The following is an 18,308-nucleotide window of genomic DNA, read 5'->3' as shown; positions in this document are numbered from 1 at the left end:
AGGCGTGAGCCACCGCGCCCGGCACAACGGCTTTTCTCAGGAATTCAAAGACATGCTCATCAGTGACTAGCTAACCTCCAGTCAGAGCACTACCTGTGGGGGTCCAGAACCACTCAGAGAAACTTCCAGGCCCAGGGGACTGCCCTGCTGGTGGCTGGGCTCATCCAGGCCCAGGCAGAGGGGACTTGTGGCACTTCTTCCCAGGCACACATCTTCAGCAACACTTTTTTTACTACAGAACAATGATTTCTGACCCTCTCGTGCTAATGTATAGACCCTCTGCTATGACAGTAGACAACCACATTTGAAGTGCTGGCTGTGGCTGCCCCGGCGTGTAGACTGCTGCTCAGGGTCTTTCAAAAACACGGACTAAAATTAATTCACATGCTCACAAAATCACACAGCAGCACTGAGGCGATTACAGCCAGTGCAGCTACCTACCCAGGGCCGCTGCTGGGCTCCAGGCTCTCGCCTCACAAGGGCCACCTCTCTGCAAGGCACACAGGACACATCACTTGGGGGTCCCTCTGGCCCAAGTTGACCCCCACCTTGTCCAGTCAAGCACCGACCCAGTGTATCTTCTGACCAGTCAGATAGATACTCCCAGCCCTGGGTCTCTGTAGTCCTTGCCTCTGGGCAAAGCCCTGTGCTTGGGTCGGTCCCAGCAGGGTCGGATTCCAACCAATTCTGTGAAGGGGTGGGGTATAAAAGAAAGTGGAGCAGCCAGGCCGGTGGCCCACACCTGTAATCCCAACATTTTGGGAGGCCGAGGCGGGCGGATCACGAGGTCAGGAGTTCGAGACCAGCCTGACCAACATGGTGAAACCCTGTCTCTACTAAAAACACAAAAATTAGCTGGGTATGGTGGCGTGCACCTGTAATCCCAGCTACTTGGGAGGCTGAGGCAGGAGAATCAGTTGAACCTGGGAGTCAGAGGTTGCAGTGAGCCGAGATAGTGCCATTGCACTCCAGCCTGGGCAACAAGAGCAAAAGTCTGTCTCAGAAAAAAAAAAAAGTGGAGGTGGCGATGGGCTGAGGTGCCAAAAGATGGAAAAGGGGCATTTCTCGGGGTCCTCCAAGGGAGCAACCTGAGGTGCACAGAGTGGCCTTGTGACAAGGACACAGAACCCACCTCCATCTTGGCCTGGGATTTCCTGCGGCCTATGCAGCCAGCTCATCCACCTGTCGCCCACCCTCTTCTGGGATCCGCCGTTCTGGAACTTCCCTCTACCTCTCGGCTCTGCCTTCAGCCAGGGTAGGGGGCAGTGGGAGGGCAGATCCCATCACAGACTGGCCTGCCTTCCTCAGGGGCCTCACTCAAATCCACAGGGATCTGCTGGGGCTGTGCCCTCTGGCCGGGGCAGGTGGAACTGGCCGGCGTGGCGGTGGGGAGACCACCGTGCTTCCTGTAAGGACTGGCCCAGCTGGCCCACAGGGGAACGCATTGGAGTAACAGGAGCCTGGCCTGGCTCCCACACTCCCCGCCCCCACTCCACCATCAGGGACTCGCATGTAATTGTCATTCATTTCCCCTCTCTGAGTTCAGCCTAGGCACAGATCAAATGATTCCATGATGACAAACCGCCTGTCTCAGTTGACCAGATTCCACCGGTGAACGCTCGGCTGACCTTGGGCAGCTCCCTCTGTTCCCACCTCCTTGTGCTTCTGGGGCCTTGTGGAGTAGGCTGGACATCAGTGATAACACTAACTGTAGCCAGCCTGTCACCAAGCTTGTCACGTAGAGGACGCCTATGTCTGCTTCATTGGCGTCATCTCACAAGGCCCTGAGCTGGCAGGAAATTGAGGTCTCAAGGGGATAAGCCACCTGCCCCCAGTGACAGCAAGGAAGTACAAGACTCTGACCCAACCCCCATGCCTACTATCCCCAAACATAGGCTCAAAACCCCTTCCCAGGGACAGCTGTGTCCACCCCTCAGCAGGAGGAGTCCCCACAGCACCAGGTGAGAGAGAGGTCAGTGCTGAGGCCGAGCAGGTGGCTCTCAGCAGAGCCCCTGTGTGGAGCCAGGGAAGCCAGGCCACACTTGCGGGGTGAAGTGGGGAACCCGGAAGCCTGGGCAGTGCAGCAAAGCGCTTGGTACCCCATCCTTAACATTCAAGGGCACCTTGAAGGGGGAGGAAAAACTTAAGACACGATAGAATGTTCTGGAATGTTGTAAGTGCCAATTAGGGAATGTGAAGGGCCTTTCAGGCAGAATTCCAGAGGAATGCTGGGGCCGGTGCCCTTTGTAATGGCCCTCCAAAAGTCCCAGAGCAGGAGTGGGCTGCACAGAGAACACGGAGGGGGCCTTCTTGGTCCAGCCAGGTGACTTCCAGAATCCTCCAGCAGGGAGAACCATCGCTGGTCCTGCTGTTATTGAGGTTGTTCTCGTCTTGTTCTGTGTTGAGGATCGGTGCTTAGCACCAGCAGGATCTCCAAAATGCCCACAGAATTGAAATGGAAATTCTTTGTGGTCCAATCCTAACAGCTGACGTCTACTGGGCAGCTACAATATGCCAAGCCTGGTTCTGGGCCCATGCATGACTGGTTCACTGAATCCTAGAGGCAAGCACCATTATTCTCACCTTACAGGGAAGGAAATGGGGCTGCAGAGGGGAACTCCCAGCCAGCTAGGAGAGCAGCAAGCCGAGTTAGTAAGCACGTCCAGGAGGCCTGCCTGGCCTGAAGGCTGGCGTTGAGCCCTTCCTCAACCTCCCTCCTCCTCCCCAACCCCCCCATAGCAGTGACAAGGAGCTACTTCCTATCCAGCACACAGGGAGGCTAGGAGTCCCCAGCTGGATCCTAAGCCCTCAAGGCCAGGGTGAGGCGTCTTAACCTTCTAGGCCTGGTGTGCACAAGCAGACTAATAAAGGCCGGAGGACAAAAAGGGTTTTGAGTGATAGGTGAAAAAAGAAAGGAGATAGGGCTAAGGCAACAGGCCTTCCCTTGGTGGTGGGGAGCCCTCAGAGGTGGGAGGGACCCCAGAGGTGGAGAAGGGGACACGGGGGAGCGGGGAGGACAGAGAAGGCTTCCAGAGCCACAGGCGCTAGAGTCCGGCCTTCTCCCCTAGCGGCTGGCTCTGCTCCCGATCCTGGGTAGCCCAACAGCTGGGCAAGGGGTCTGCCTGGGCCCGGGAAAGGTGCGGGGGCAGAAGGTAGCAGAGGGAGAAAAGGACCCCCTGCCTGCCTCTGACCCAAAGACAAGTCTGAATGGGACCAGAGGGAAATGGCTGGGCCTTGGGGCGCCCCAAGGTCTTGGAGGGGACCAGGGTGTTCAGGTTTCCCACAAGTCCAGGAGCGGCCGGCGACTCCCCCAGGAGGCTCCGCCAGGGACAGGCATCCCGGGGGGAGAAGATGACCCCCGTGGGCTCCCAAGCCCCGCCTCGGCTTGGCGCGCTTGGGGAGCCTGGGGGCCTGTCTCGGAGGAACGCGGACAGGCGGCGGCGGGGCGGGCTCGGAGCGCCGAAGGGGTTAAGGCACCTGGGCCGCCGCCCCTGTCGGCCCCTCCTCCCGCGGCCGGGAAAAGGAAAGTCGCGGCGGGGGCGCTGCCCGGCCTCCGTCCCCGCCCGCCCGCCGTCCTGCCGGCCGGAGCCGCGGCGCCCAGAGCTGCGAGCCGCGCGCTCCTCCGCCGCCCCGGCCCGGGCCGCCATGTCGCTGTGGTGAGTGGGGCGCGGGGCCGTCGGGGGCCGGGGCGGGGGCGCGGGCCCGGGGCTCTCCCTCCTCCGCGGCTGCAGACGGGCGCCGGGACTCCCGGATGGGAGATGCCCCCGGGCGCGCCGCGCCGGCCTCAGTTTCCCGGGGGCGGACGGGCGGGCGCGGCGGCGGCTGCTGGAGATGTCCGCGGTGTGCGGCCCCGGACCCGTGCGGGGCGGCGGGGGGTCTCGGGGCGCCACGCTCAGCTCCAGAACCCCGGCGGCTGGGACCCCAGGTCTCGTCGGCAGCCGGGTCCCCTCGCCCTTCCAGGCTTTCGAGGGCCCCCTGCTCCCGGGCCACCCTCCTCCCTTCGGGGCTTCCTTCCGCGGGAGCTCCGCTGCCGCCCGCCCAGCCCCTCTCAGTCCCTCCCGGGCTTTCCCTACGGATGGGGCGGACCCGGCAGGTGGAGCGCCCGCAGCCCTGGGTCTCGCCGCCCTCTCGGTGCACCCCCGACCTCCCCCCTCCCAGCCTCGGTGGGCCGCTTCCCTCGAACCCCTTAGGGCTGGCAGAGCCGGATCCGAAGCCCTCTGCTCCCCTCCCCGGAAAGTTGGATCTTGGGTCACACCCCCAGCCCGCACCTAAGATTACCCTGTCTTCCTCCAACCACAGGCCCCAGCAACCTGGGCACCCTATGGGAAAAATGTCTCTCTGTGGGGCTCAGCCTGCATTCACCCTGGGTGCCCTCAGGCCACCCCAGGCGTCTCCATGGGCTCCCTGTCTCTCCCGCCACCCTGCTCCTCCCCCTTGGAGGTCAGCGCCATCTCTCTGCGAGGCTGGCCCTGGAAGGCCACTCTGCTGTCCCTGGAGCTCTCAGCCCCCAGGTCTTCACTGGGGAGGCTCGGACAGGCGTCCTGGCAGCCGCCGGAGGGTGAAATGAGGAGAGAGGTCCTTCAGGCCAGGGGCACAGGCCCCAGGGCTTGAGACCACCAGCACTCCTGGCAGACAGCTCTAATTTCTGCTTCTGAAATGGGTGTGGCAGGGGGGGTCTCTGGGCAAGGAGGTTCCCTCCAGGGCTAGGGCTGCAAAAGTGTCCCCTCGGGGTGGGAGGAACCCCAAAGGTGGAGAGGGGGACACGGGGGAGTGGGGAGAACAGAGAAGGGGAATAGAACTGGGGCCTCATGTGTTCTAATGGGGTGTTGTGAGCTGGGGAAGTTAAGGGGGGTGCGGGGCAGTGCCATGCTAGAGGTGCCCGCTGCATCCTGGGCCTCCCTCAACCATCAGGGCTGCTCTCTGTTGGGTCAGAAGGACTAGAGAGTGGGAGGAGGGCCAGTCTTCCTCAGGTCCCAAGCTCCAGTGTGCCCCACATGTGACTGAGCTCCAGGCGGCACAGAGGATCAGAGGGGTGCCCTCCCAATGACTCTGGCTCCGAGTCACCTGATGATACCGATGCCTACTGCTGTGGGGGTTGCACAGGGAAATGAAAGCCATTGGGGGCTGAGTGTGGTGGCTCATGCCTGTAATTCCAGCACTTTGGGAGGCCAAGGCGGGCGGATCACGAGGTCAAGAGATGGAGACCACCCTGGCTAACCCTGTCTCTACTAAAAATACAAAAAATTAGCTGGGTGTGGGGGTGCGTGCTTGTAGTTCCAGCTACTCAGAAGGCTGAGGCAGGATAATCACTCGAACCTGGGAGGCGGAGGTTGCAGTGAGCCGAGATTGCACCACCGCACTCCGGCCTGGCAGTATAGTGAGACTCTGTCTCATAAAGAAAAAAAAGAAAAAAAAGAAAGCTATTGGGGCTCCGGGGGTGGGGAACAGGGCAGAGGTCTCCACCCCAGCCTCTCCTGCTAAGGTGACAGCACTCCCCCAGCTGCACACCGGCTTCCTAGCACTTCATATAGCTCTCCAATCTGTGTTTTAGCCCCATTTGGGGAAGAAGAAGTCGTGGCGCAGAGCGGTTGTGAATCACTCATTTAGCTTGTAAGCGGCAGGGCCTGATTCCACAGTGCTCCTTGAGGAGAGGGCAGAGTGGGAGAGGCAGTGGGACCCTCCTCTGACCACTCGGTGGCTCCAGGACTGAGTCTGTGCCCAGGTCCACTTGCCCATCTGGGGCTACCCAGCCTCCCAAGGGGGGCACCAGAAGAGTCGTGGGCTCATGTTTTCTCAGTCCTCTGTACTGTCCACTCTCACCTACAGGAAGAAAACCATCTACCGGAGTCTGTGCCTGGCCCTGGCCCTGCTTGTGGCTGTGACCGTGTTCCAGCGCAGTCTCACCCCTGGTCAGTTTCTGCAGGAGCCTCCGCCACCCACCCTGGAGCCACAGAGGGCCCAGAAGCCAAACGGACCGCTGGTGAACTCCAACAACTTCTGGAAGAACCCGAAGGATGTGGCCACACCCATGACCGTGGCCTCTCAGGGGCCCCAGGCCTGGGACGTGACCACCACTAACTGCTCAGCCAACATCAACCTGACCCACCAAGCCTGGTTCCAGGGCCTGGAGCCGCAGTTCCGGCAGTTTCTCTTCTACCGCCACTGCCGCTACTTCCCCATGCTGCTGAACCACCCAGAGAAGTGCGGGGGCGATGTCTACCTGCTGGTGGTCATCAAGTCGGTCATCACACAGCACGACCGCCGGGAGGCCATCCGCCAGACTTGGGGCCGCGAACGGGAGTCAGCGGGTGGGGGCCGGGGCGCCGTGCGCACCCTCTTCCTGCTGGGCACGGCCTCCAAGCAGGATGAGCGCATGCACTACCAGCAGCTGCTGGCCTATGAGGACCGCCTCTACGGCGACATCCTGCAGTGGGACTTTCTCGACACCTTCTTCAACCTGACCCTCAAGGAGATCCACTTCCTCAAGTGGCTGGACATCTACTGCCCCCACGTCCCCTTCATCTTCAAAGGCGACGATGACGTCTTCGTCAACCCCACCAACCTGCTAGAATTTCTGGCTGACCGGCAGCCACAGGAAAACCTGTTCGTGGGTGATGTCATGCAGCACGCTCGGCCCATCCGCAGGAAGGACAACAAATACTACATCCCGGGGGCCCTGTACAGCAAGGCCAGCTACCCGCCATATGCAGGCGGCGGTGGCTTCCTCATGGCCGGCAGCCTGGCCCGGCGCCTGCACCACGCCTGTGACACCCTGGAGCTCTACCCCATCGACGACGTCTTCCTGGGCATGTGCCTGGAGGTGCTGGGCGTGCGGCCCACGGCCCACGAGGGCTTCAAGACTTTCGGCATCTCTCGGAACCGCAACAGCCGCATGAACAAGGAGCCGTGCTTCTTCCGTGCCATGCTGGTGGTCCACAAGCTGCTGCCCCCCGAGCTGCTGGCCATGTGGGGGCTGGTGCACAGCAACCTCACCTGCTCCCGCAAGCTCCAGGTGCTCTGACCCAGGCCGGGCCACCAGGACAGGCCAGGGCACATGCTCCTGAGCCCCCATCATATCAGGGCTGGAACAGTAGTGCCCGGGCCTAGCCCTTGGTCCCCAAGGGGAGGTGGAGGGTGGAGGCCTACGTGCCACTGGGTGTGCTGGGGTGCAGATAGCCAGAGAGGGACCTCCCTGTGTGGATAATTCCAGGAAACTAGGCCCAGGAACGGCTGGAGCTGCCCAGTCTGGAGGCCCTCTCCGAGAAGTGACCTGGTTCGTGGCTGGCCCCTCAAACCTGGTGGGAGGTCCTGGCGATCTCTGGAGGTACTGTGCTCAGGTACCTGGGCTAGGCTTGGCCTGATGAGTCTGTGGCCGCCCCTCATCTTCACAGGGAAGAGTCTTCTGTGAAATGCCTCAGTCTCCCCAGCGGCCAGGCGGGCCTGGCCGGAGAAACCTGACCCTGTACAGGCTCACAGGTGCCCCCAGTCCACGCGCTGGTCTCCCAGCAGGCTCTCCGCAGCCCCAGGCCTGCCTGCAGCCGGGCCGTCTCCCCTCTGGGGCCTCGGCTCCAGGGCCTCGGCTCCTGGCTGTGTCCTGTAACACCTAGAGGGGCAACCGCTCTGACTACCTCAGCGCCCCTCAGAACCTCCCACCCCACCCCAAAACAGGGCAGAAGAGCAGCACTCCTGGCCCCCTGAAACCCCAGTGCTGCCAACCCCAGCCGGAGGTGAGTCCCTCCCGCAGTCCCCACCCCCCCAGGCCTGGCTCCCTGGCTGGAAACCAGCCGCTTTGGCCCTGGAAGTGGACATTCCTCTATTACTGTGAAGTCTTATTTATGAAGAATGTGGAGGGAGAAGGCTCCAGGCTTCAGGAGGGGGTGGTGTCCTCCCTGGCCCCCCTCCTTCCCTTCCCTCATTCCAGCTGCCTGCCCCCAGCACCCCCAGGCCCCTCATAGCCCCCTCCAGAGCCCTGCCCCCCTGCATCCTGCTTCTGCAGGGCTTAGTGGACCAGCGGCTGCCCTGTGCAAGGTGGCTCAGCCGTGGAGTGGTGCAGAACATTGCCACCTCCTACCTCAGCAGGGGTCACCTAGGAAAGATGGAGGGATCGACTATTTTCTCAATAAAATGGGACTTTTTTTTTTTTTTTTCTGGTGTGAAACTGCATGTTCCCAGGTCCATCAGAGAGCCTGTCTGGGGCTGAGGTTGCCAGAGAGATTTCGGAAGACACAGTTTGTTCCTTGTTCTTGGCTGGGGGATACACAAGGACTTCTTGAAGGGATGTAGAGGGGGCTGAGTGCTGGGTTACAGTGGGGATGGGGGTGTGGCAACAGAAAGATGTGGGAGCTAGCAGTGCACCCGGCCCTCGCCTGTGCCCTGGTGGACAGCTGAGCTGTGGCTCAGGCGTGGACCAGTGCCTTCCTGTCCCTGACAAGGGTGAGGCCAGAGTTGGCCTGAGGCTAATGTTTTGGTGGGTGGGATTAGATCAGTGTGCTGAGGCTGGTGGGCTCCCTGAGGCACCTTCCAGTGAAAGCACTGAAGTGGCTTATGGCCCTGTGCCAGGGACCTTGGCCCCAGCTGCTGACCTCCAGGATGGGGAGGGAGCTGCCTCCCAGAAGAGTCACTCAGGCAGCAGTAGAGCAAGCCGGCGGCTCCCTGCCTGCACCCAGCTCAGGGGAATCCCAGAGGGGTCAGATGCCCCTGGAGGGAAAGGGGACAGCACTGCTCTTTCTCCCTCCCCAGCACGGGTCTTCCCACAGTTCCCTCTCAGCCAGCTGGCTGCATAATTTGCAGAGCCCAGTGCAAAATGAAATTACAGGACCCTGGTTCTAAAAAGGTATTAAGAATTTTCAAAAAATTTTTCAAGTGGCCGGGTGCGATGGCTCACATCTGTAATCCCAGCACTTTGGGAGGTACAAGCGGGTGGATCACAAGGTCAGGAGTTTGAGACCAGCCAGGCCAACATGGTGAAACCCCATCTCTACTAAAAATATAAAAATTAGCTGGACATGGTTGTGTGCGCCTGTAGTTCCAGGTACTCAGGAAGCTGAGGCAGGAGAATCACTTAAACCCAGGAGGTGGAGGTTGCAGTGAGCTGAGATTGCATCATTGTACTCCAGCCTGGATGACAAAGCGAAACTCCGTCTCAAAAAAAAGGAATTTTAAAGGCTGGGCTCACGCTTATAATCCCAACACTTTGGGAGGCTTAGGTGGGAGGATGGCTTGAGCCCAGGAATTTGGGACCAGCCTGGGCGACATAGTGAGACACTGTCTCTACAAAAAATTTTAAAATTGCCTCAGAGTGGTGGCACGCACCCGTCTGGGGCCAAGGTTGCCAAAGATTGCCTTGGGGGGCCTGAGGTGGGAGGATCCCTTGAACCCAGGAGGTCAAGGCTACAGTGAGCCATGATCACATCATGCACTCCAGCCTTGGTGACAGAGCTAGACACTATCTTAAAAAAAAAAAAAAAAAAAGAATTTAAGATTGCCATAGCAGAGCATTGAGCATTAAACCAAGTGCCCAGAGCTTCCGAGCAAGGCCTGCCACTGCGATGCCAGCCCTGTGTGTCCCTTCTCACCCTCAGAAACCAGGTCCTGCTCTGGACTGCAGAGAAGGGATTGGGGCTACAGTTTAGCCTGGGAGAGGGCAGCCCAGGGACACCCAGAAAACAGAGAAAACAGAGGCGTACAGGGTGGGGCCCCAGAGGCAGCTATGGGTTCAGCTGAGGACGAGGCAGAGCGCGCCATTTATACTGAGGGCTGCCGGGAGCGGGGTGGGTGCATTCTGAAGCAGAAAGGAGCTCCTCTTGGGGCTGGACCTAGGGGTGAAAGAAGGGGAGGAGGCTGGGACGCAGGCAGGGTGTGTTCTCAGGTCTTCTAGGTTCAGGAGTGGTTCACAGCAACCTGAGGGATCAAAGGGCAGTTTTGAGGTGTCCCTGCCACTCACTCTGGCCAACTCCTCCAGACACCCATGGACACAAGGGTCACTCTGGAAAATCAGGCATTTAGTCATGCTTCCTGGTAATGATAGCAACTGACATTTTTATGGAGCACATTTCATATACCCGGCACCCTGGTAAATAGTTAACATGTGTAGTCAATGACCTTAACTCAGGGTACAAATATGGTTACTTTTTAATTTTTCTCATTGATTGCCCAAATACCTCGTGTACCATTATTGGCAGAAAAAAAATCAATACCACACTCTTGGAACCCACTCTCAAATTGTCCAAGAACCTCAGGGGTTTCCCTCCTTCAAAGAGCGGGTTCTCTGGAAAGTCTGAGCAGTCGCCTGCAGTTGTTCCCACTCCCTCCACACAGTGGCGCTGTGGAACACCGGGCCTGCACGGTCCTGTGGCTTCTGAGGCTTGGCTACCTTCACTGCGCAGGCTGCAGGTGGGATCCATCCTTCCAAAACAAAGTTACCCTTCTTTCAGTCACCTTTACAAGCTGAACGATCTTTCCCCAAAGAGTAGCAGCATGCCAGGGGTGCTGGGTCCTGTGACTCCCAGTCAGCTACACAGTCTGGTGGGGGAACCGCACAGACTCACTCAGTTTCTCTCTGGCCTAGTGAAGCAACTTTTTAGACAGTAAATTTTAGTTAGTCCCGGGGTCTTAACTCTTTCCTCCTCAAAGGCCCTGGCTTTGCAAAATGGTTCCCTCCTCCCCAGCAACTAGCTCTGCATTCCAAGGGGCCTTGAAAAGGGGCAGCCTTTGTCAGGCCTCAAAAAGTCCAATTCTACTCTTCCCCCAGGGCAATGGGTGCCTACTCAGCCACATTTACATAACTAAAGGAGACCACTAAAAGAATCCTACCCTTAACAAAGAAAGCCTGTTCCTAGGTGACTTATTCTGTGCACCTAAACTGAGAAGGAACAGGGAAAGCTTCTGGAATCCTGTTATACACCATGTTCAAATTAAGAAATGGAGGGCCCTAAGAGAAAGATCCCACGGCTGTAGTGTGACAGGCACGATTTGAACTCTGTGCCCTGCACGCCTCACCCCCACACCCTACTGTCTCCCAAGAGCCTCCAGCCTCCCCTCTTTTCTTCTTAGCAGTAACTTAGTCGTAAATCTGTGTTTGTTGTTTCTGCCTAAAAGGAGGTAAATGTTATGTCCAATGAGTGATTGAAATTGTGGTGTTTGGGGAAGCCCAGTGTTATTAGGGCTGTAAGAAATAAATTTTTCCAGGTAGGTATTGAAGCTATTGTGAAGAAAAACTTTTCTGTTCCAATGAAACACATCATCTAACGCACAGCCGGACCTGTCTGCTTCCAGCCCCATTCATGGTCTTTGAGCTATTTTGCACCTCTTTTTAAGTTGCAGGTACTGAGGGCTTTGCAGACTGTTTTGTCAGGTGAAGCTTCCATTGCCTTCTCTTCCCCCCCACCCCGCACCCCCCACGGTGGAAAAACCAGTTTGCCTCCGTTTGCAATTCAATTCCTTTACTCCATATAAATTTGTGCTTTTTGATGTCTCCTTTGAACCAGTTATAACATCTGCCTTGTTCTTCTTATGCGTAAAATAAATCTTTAACACATGCTTGGTTTTTATTTCTGAACAAAGGTCACAAATTTACCTTTTTCTGAAAATTGTCTTTTACTAATTGCCTTTATGTAACTGAAAATGAACACAGATACATTATCAAACAGAATGCAATTTTTGCTTACATTTCTAAACAAAGCTTGAACCTTGGAATAAATTGTGTACTAACTGTAGGTCCTTCCTAAGAGCCAAAGCTTAGAGCTCAATCCTTTTAGAGCGTTTTGCCCACCCCCCACCCCGGGAATTCGAGAAAATATCTAGTCCAGATCGCAACCAGGCAGAATGAATCCGAACAAGTGAGTGGGTGGGGCATGAGCCCAGACACTTTTTATAGCTCCCAGGTGACTCGGACGAGCACCGAAGCTGGGAACTACCGGCCCGGGCCGGGATTGATGGACCGTGCCGCGCAGCCGGTGACCTATCACAAATCACCTTGGCTTTGTTTTCCGAGCTCAGGCCGAATCCCACAGGAATGCGCGGAATCCCTGCCCCCACCCCCGGCGAAGCTGTCCCCGTCGGGCTCCGCCTGCCCCCCCCCCACGCCCCACCGCTCCTCGTCACTGGGCAGCCGGGTGGGTGCGGGCTCCCGGGGCGCGATGAGCAGAGCCCCTCGCAAAAACTGCCTGGGCTGAGCAGGGGACAACCGCGCTCGGCCGTCGAGGGTGGAGCGAACCTGGTGTGTGTGGTGGGGGTAGCATCCGCTGTATTTTGGGGCCTGCGGAGGAAGTGGGGATCTCTGCGCCACGGGGTGCGCGCCTCAAGCGGCGGCAACTCCCCTCGGGACCGGCCGCGCGGCCGGGCGAGGCTTAGGGTACGAGGCGGCGCAGACCCCCTTGCCTGCTGCTGGGCCCGGGGCGGGGCGGGGCCCCACGAGGAGCAAGGGGCGGGCCGGGCGGGAGGGCTGGGTGAGTCCCAGCCCGGGCGATCCCAGGAAATGGCAGGGAGCGCCCCCAACTGCCCGCCGGGGGCGTCGTGACGCTGAGGTGGATGGGGCCGCAAGATTTGAGCAGGTTGTGTGAAATCTGGACCTCCACTACTTGTACCCCAAGGCATCTGTGTTATGCGGATTTATGCTGGAAAGCGCCATCCCACGCTGTCACCAGGAACTGCTTCCTGGCACCGAGGTTCCAGGGGCTGCTCGTTCCCTTCTCTGGCTCATCTGTGTAAAGAAAACGTTCCTCCAGGAGCCTTTCACCGAGCTCAGGCCTGAGGCTTAGGAGACCCGAAGGTGCGAGATCCCGACAGCCTCGGCAGCCTCGGAGGGATAAGGTGGCTTCCAGACCCCCAGGGCCACTTTGGGGGCCCCTACCAGGGAAGGAGAAATGGTCTTGTTTTACCGGCCCGGGAGGTGAGTGCAGCCCTGCAGATCATCAGAAATCACAGCTGTGGGCCCAGCCCACACACCTGTGAGGTCAGAACTGAGGCCTCGGAGAGCAGGATAGAGTTTGCTGTTCTATTGTTTAGTATCTGATCCTACAGACAAATGATACAATAATCAATTTTTCATAAAATCTTCATATAAAAGCCAACATTGATAAGGGTATGTTTGGTTTCGAGTGATGTGAGATTCGGCTCAGGTGGACACAGTGGCTCACACCTGTAATCCCAGCACTTTGAGCGCCCTAGGTGGGTGATCGCTTGAGCTCAGGAGTTTGAGACCAGCCTGGGCAACATGGTCAAACACTATCTCTACAAAAAAGTACAAAAATTAGCCAGACATGGTGACATGAGCACCAGCAGTCCCAGCCACTGAGGGTTGCAGGGCTCAAGGAGTTATGATGGGAGGATTGCTTGATCCTGGGAGGCTGAGGTTGCAGTGCCCATGCGCTCCGGCCTGGGGTGACAGAGTGAGACCTTGTCTCAAAAAAAGAAAAAAGAAATTCTGCTCCAGTTGGTTGCAACCAGCAAGGTGATTTGTGGGCTCACAGAAGTGGAAGTACAGGGATGCCTGCCTCAGGGCCTGATCCAGACAGAAACATAAAACAGCCACTCCCCACGCTGGAGCTGCCTAGCTGGCAAGGGTCAGGTTGACACTGCTTCAGGGTGGCCTGACTGCGAAAGCTGCATGTTAGCCACCACTCAGCGCACGTGCTAGGTAGGGTCTGGAGGATGGAGGCAAGTCTGGAAGCAGCTGCCCGTCCACCAAGGCTTCCTGCAATTTGCTAAGCGCTGGTGGGGAGGCCAGGTTCAGCTCAGATAGCTCCCGCAGACCTGGTCAAATGTTTCTTGCTAGATTTTGTTTTATGTACTTTTGTAACCAAGTGCCCACATTTTTTCTAAGAACAACAGAATGAGTTAGTTTTGTTTTTTCAATTATTTTATATTCTCTCCTCTTTCCTCCCTTCCCGTTTCCTACTCAGCCCTTCAGAAATGCAAATATAACCGCTCACTACCCTCTAACTAGGCATTCCCTTCAGGACAAGTTCTGTTCTTCTCTTTTTTAAAAGACGGGTTTTCACCATGTTGGTCAGGCTAGTCTTGAACTCCCGACCTCAGGTGATCCGCCCACCTTAGCCTCCAAAGTGCTTGGATTACAGGCATGAGCCACCGCGCCTGGCCCTGTTCTTTTCTTTTCTTTTCTTTCTTTTTCTTTCTTTTCTTTTTTTTTTGAGATGGAGTTTCACTCTCGTTGCCCAGGCTGGAGTGCAATGCCGTGATCTCGACTCACTGCAACCTCCACCTCCTGGGTTCAAGCAATTCCCTGCCTCAGCTTCCCAAGTGGCAGGATTATAGGCATGCACCACCACGCCTGGCTAATTTTGTATTTTTAGTAGAGATGGGGTTTCTCCATGTTAGTCAGGCTGGTCTTGAACTCCCAAACTCAGGTGATCCGCCTGCCTTGGCCTCCCAAAGTGCTGGAATTACAGGTGTGAGCCACCAAACCCAGCTCAGGGCAAATTCTATGTGCTCCAAGACCGATCTTTCGTTGAGAGCTGGAGGTGGATTTGCTGACAGTGGTTTTGCAGACCGAAGCATAGCTACCACGGAACTTTCACCTCCATGCGGTGGCCTTGGAACTTCCACTCTGCAAGCTGGAAGGGACTTGCATCCTCCAGGAGGACATGTCAAAAGCATGCCGACTTGGCCACTTTTACAACTTATTTCCGCCCAGGAAGGCGACAACTCAACTATCTGGTAGATAAGACACCAGGCGCAGGAGGACTCCTGCCTTGCACACTTCCCTACCCCCCAACTTATAAAAGTGTCCACGTGCTGCTCCAAAGGTGAGGAAGCGCATTTAAAGGCAGAACACGTTGTGTCTCCTCCCAAAGCTGCCTTTGGAATACATTCACTCATTTGTACCAGACCTCGCTCTTGTTCATTGGACTCTACATGCAGTGAGCAACTCACCTGCTTTTCATTTATGCTTTGGAGTCATGTTGTTTAGCACTTAGAAAATAAGCTGGTGGCAGTGACTCATGCCTGTAATCCCAGCATTTTGGGAGGTTGAGGTGGGGGGATCACAAGGTCAGGAGATCGAGACCATCCTGGCCAACATGGTAAAACCCCGTCTCTACTAAAAATACAATAATAAGCTGGGCATTGTGGTACATGCCTGCAATCCCAGCTACTTGAGAGGCTGAGGCAGGAGAATCGCTTGAACCCGGGAGTTGGAGGTTGCAGTGCACTGAGATCGCACCACTGCACTCCAGCCTGGTGACAGAGCGAGACTCTGTCTCAAGAGAAAAAAAAGGGGGCTAGGTGTGGTGGCTCATGCCTATAATCCAAGCACTTTGGAGGGCCAAGGTGGGCAGATCACGAGGTCAGGAGTTCGAGACCAGACTGGCCAACTTGGTGAAACCCCATCTCTGCTAAAAATAGAAAAAATTACCCAGCCTGGTGGTGGTGGTGTTGCATGCCTGTAAACCCAGTTTCTCAGGAGGCTGAGGCAGGAGAATTACTTGAACCCGGGAGGCAGAGGTTGCAGTGGGCTGAGGTCATGCCACTGCACTCCAGCCTGCGCAATAGAGTAAGACTCTGTAAGAAAAGAAAATAGAGGGTGGCTGAGAAATGTGCCTTCTCTAGTGAGGACCTATGAGCCACTGTAAGGCACGGTAAACCCAGCACCCCCAGACATGTCCTGCCCGGCGCCCTGGAACCTATCTGTGCACAGGATGAGATGTTACCTCCGTAATTAGCTTAGGTTATAGGCACAATTGGCCTTTAACTAGGGAGATAATCTGGTTGGGCCTGATCTAACCCCACGAGACATTAAAAGCAGAGAACTTTCTCCCACTGGTGGCAGAAGGAGAAGTCAGAGTCTAGCAGCAGACTTCACACGCCATTGCTGACCTGAAGATGGAGGGACAAGGTGACAAGGAATGATAGCAGCTTCTAGAAGCTAACAGCAGCCCCTGGCTGGCAGCCTGCAAGGAAATGGGAACTTCATACTGAATTCTGCCAGTAATAGAAATGAACTTGGAGTGTCGAGTGATTGGCATCTCTCGGGACAACTGGGACAAGCGCTGCAAGACTGGGGGCAAGAGAAAGCCCTGCCACAAGAAGTGGAAGTATGAGTTGGGGCGCCCAGCTGCCAACACCAAGATGGGCCCTGCTGCATCCACACAGTCCATGTGCGGGGCTGTAACAAGAAATAGCGTGCCCTGAGGCTGGACGTGGGGAATGTCTCCTAGGGCTCAGAGTGTTGCCCTCTCAAAAAAAGGATCATCAATGTGGTCTACAGTGCGTCTAATAATGAGCTGGTCTGTACCCAGACCCTGGTGAAGAATTGCATGGTGCTCATTGACAGCACACCGTACCAGCAGTAGTACCAGCCCCACTATACGCTGCTCCTGGGCCGCAAGAAGGGAGCCAAGCTGACCCCTGAGGAAGAAGAGGTTTTAAATATCGATCTAAAAAAATTCAGAAGAGAGGCCAGGCGCAGTAATCCCAGCACTTTGGGAGGCCGAGGCGGGTGGATCACAAGGTCAGGAGTTCGAGATCAGCCTGGCCAACATAGTGAAACCCCATCTCTACTAAAAATGCAAAAATTAGCCAGGTGTGGTGGCACGTGCCTGTAGTCCCAGCTACTTTGAAGGCTGAGGCAGAAGAATCGCCTGAACCCAGGAGGCGGAGGTTGCAGTGAGCTGAGACCGCCATTGCACTCCAGCCTGAGAAGAAATACGAGGAAAGAAAAATGCAAAAATCAGCAGTCTCCAGGAGGAGCAGTTCCAGCAGGGCAAGCTTCTTGCGTGCATTGCTTCACGGCTGGGACAGTGTGGCCAAGTTGATAGCCATGTACCAGAGAGCAAAGAGCTGGAGTTCTGTCTTAGGATAATCAAGGTCTGGAAAGGCAAATAAATCCTCTCTTTCTGTCTTCACGCATGTAATAAAGGTGTGTTTACTGTTCTGTTCCCACACCAAAAATATGAGCTTGGAAGAGGACCCTAAATTGCAGGAGAGGGCTGCAGCCAGCCGACACTCTGATTTCAGCCTGGACAGAAAGCATAGCCACTCTGTGCTGGTCTCCTGACCTATGGGACACTGGCGAAATAAATGGATGTTGTGTAAAAAAGAAAAAACCAAAACACTCAGAAAAAAAAAAAAAATGTTGGCAATACAAAGAGATATTGCCAGAAACACAAATGTAGTGAGTCTTTAACATACTGTTTAACAACCTAGAAGAGATTTAACCCACCAAAGTCAAAGACATCAGGCCTGGCGCAGTGGCTCATGCCTGTAATCCCAGCACTTTGGGAAGCCGAGGTGGGTAGATCACTTGAGGCCAGGAGTTCAAGACCAGCCTGACCAACATGGTGAAACCCCGTCTCTACTGAAAATACAAAAGTTATCTGGCGTGGTGGCACATGCCTGTAATCCCAGCTACTTGGGAGGCTAAGGCAAAAGAGTCTCTTGAACCCTGGAGGCAGAGTTTGCAGTGAGCTGAGATTGTACCACTGCACTCCAGCCTGGCCTGGACACCAGAGCAAGACTCTTGTCTCAAAAACAAACAAACAGGCCAGGTGCGGTGGCTCACACCTGTAATCCCAGCACTTTGGGAGGCCGAGGCTCGTGGATCACAAGGTCAAGCGATCAAGACCATCCTGGCCAACATGGTAAAACCCTGTCTCTACTAAAAATACAAAAATTAGCTGCGCGTGGTGGCAGGCACCTGTAGTCCCAGCTACTTGGGAGGCTAAGGCAGGAGAATTGTTTGAACCCAGGAGGTGGAGATTGCAGTGATCCGAGATTGCGCCACTGCACTCCAGCCTGGAGCCTGGTGACAGAGCAAGACTCTGTTTCAAAAACAAACAAAAACAAACAAAGTCAAAGACCCAAACAATACTATAAGTAATTTGAATCAAAGATGGATATCAAATTCTGTGCCACACACAGCTTGTCTCCGCTTTTTGCATGTGAAACCTTTACCATGTATGTATATTAGAAGGAAAGACAACATCAAGTATCCCTCAAGGCAGAAATTACACAAGCCAAACTCTGTGTCCACCGAATACAGTAAATCAGAAATTACCCACAAAAAGAAACCAAACAAGAGCAATGACAAAAATCCTAGTTTCTTAAATAACTGTTGAGTCAAAGAGAAAATAAAAACGATAATGGTTCATTGTTTTGAAATCAGGAATACCACATAATTATACTTAAGGGAATAATGTCGGTTCATGTCATTATGACTTCAAGGGGTATTACGTGTCAGGCCTTGGGCTTAAGGCTGTAGCTGCTGAACATTGCCCAAATTAACAACTTTAAATGCATTCATTATTGTAAGAAAAAAGGCCGAGCATGATGGCTCACACTTGTAATCCCAG

General features: G+C 55.7%; 1 protein-coding gene and 1 pseudogene across 1 annotated transcript; both read left to right on the top strand.

Annotated features, from left to right (window-relative positions):
- The first annotated feature begins 3,471 nt into the window (after positions 1–3,471).
- B3GNT7 (UDP-GlcNAc:betaGal beta-1,3-N-acetylglucosaminyltransferase 7) lies at positions 3,472–8,846 on the top strand. Its single transcript, XM_017529041.2, has 2 exons — positions 3,472–3,656; positions 5,827–8,846. Exons 1-2 carry the CDS (start codon positions 3,646–3,648, stop codon positions 7,019–7,021), a joined length of 1,206 nt encoding a protein of 401 aa, XP_017384530.1. The 5' UTR covers positions 3,472–3,645; the 3' UTR covers positions 7,022–8,846.
- A 7,108-nt stretch (positions 8,847–15,954) lies between these two features.
- LOC108304730 lies at positions 15,955–16,842 on the top strand (annotated as a pseudogene).
- Positions 16,843–18,308: the final 1,466 nt, after the last annotated feature.

The sequence above is a fragment of the Cebus imitator genome, unplaced genomic scaffold, assembly GCF_001604975.1.
Source record: "Cebus imitator isolate Cc_AM_T3 unplaced genomic scaffold, Cebus_imitator-1.0 Scaffold57, whole genome shotgun sequence".
In the NCBI taxonomy this organism is placed as follows: Eukaryota; Metazoa; Chordata; class Mammalia; order Primates; family Cebidae; genus Cebus; species Cebus imitator.
Note: the sequence above shows the minus strand (reverse complement) of the source record. Positions and strands in the feature narration are given on the sequence as shown.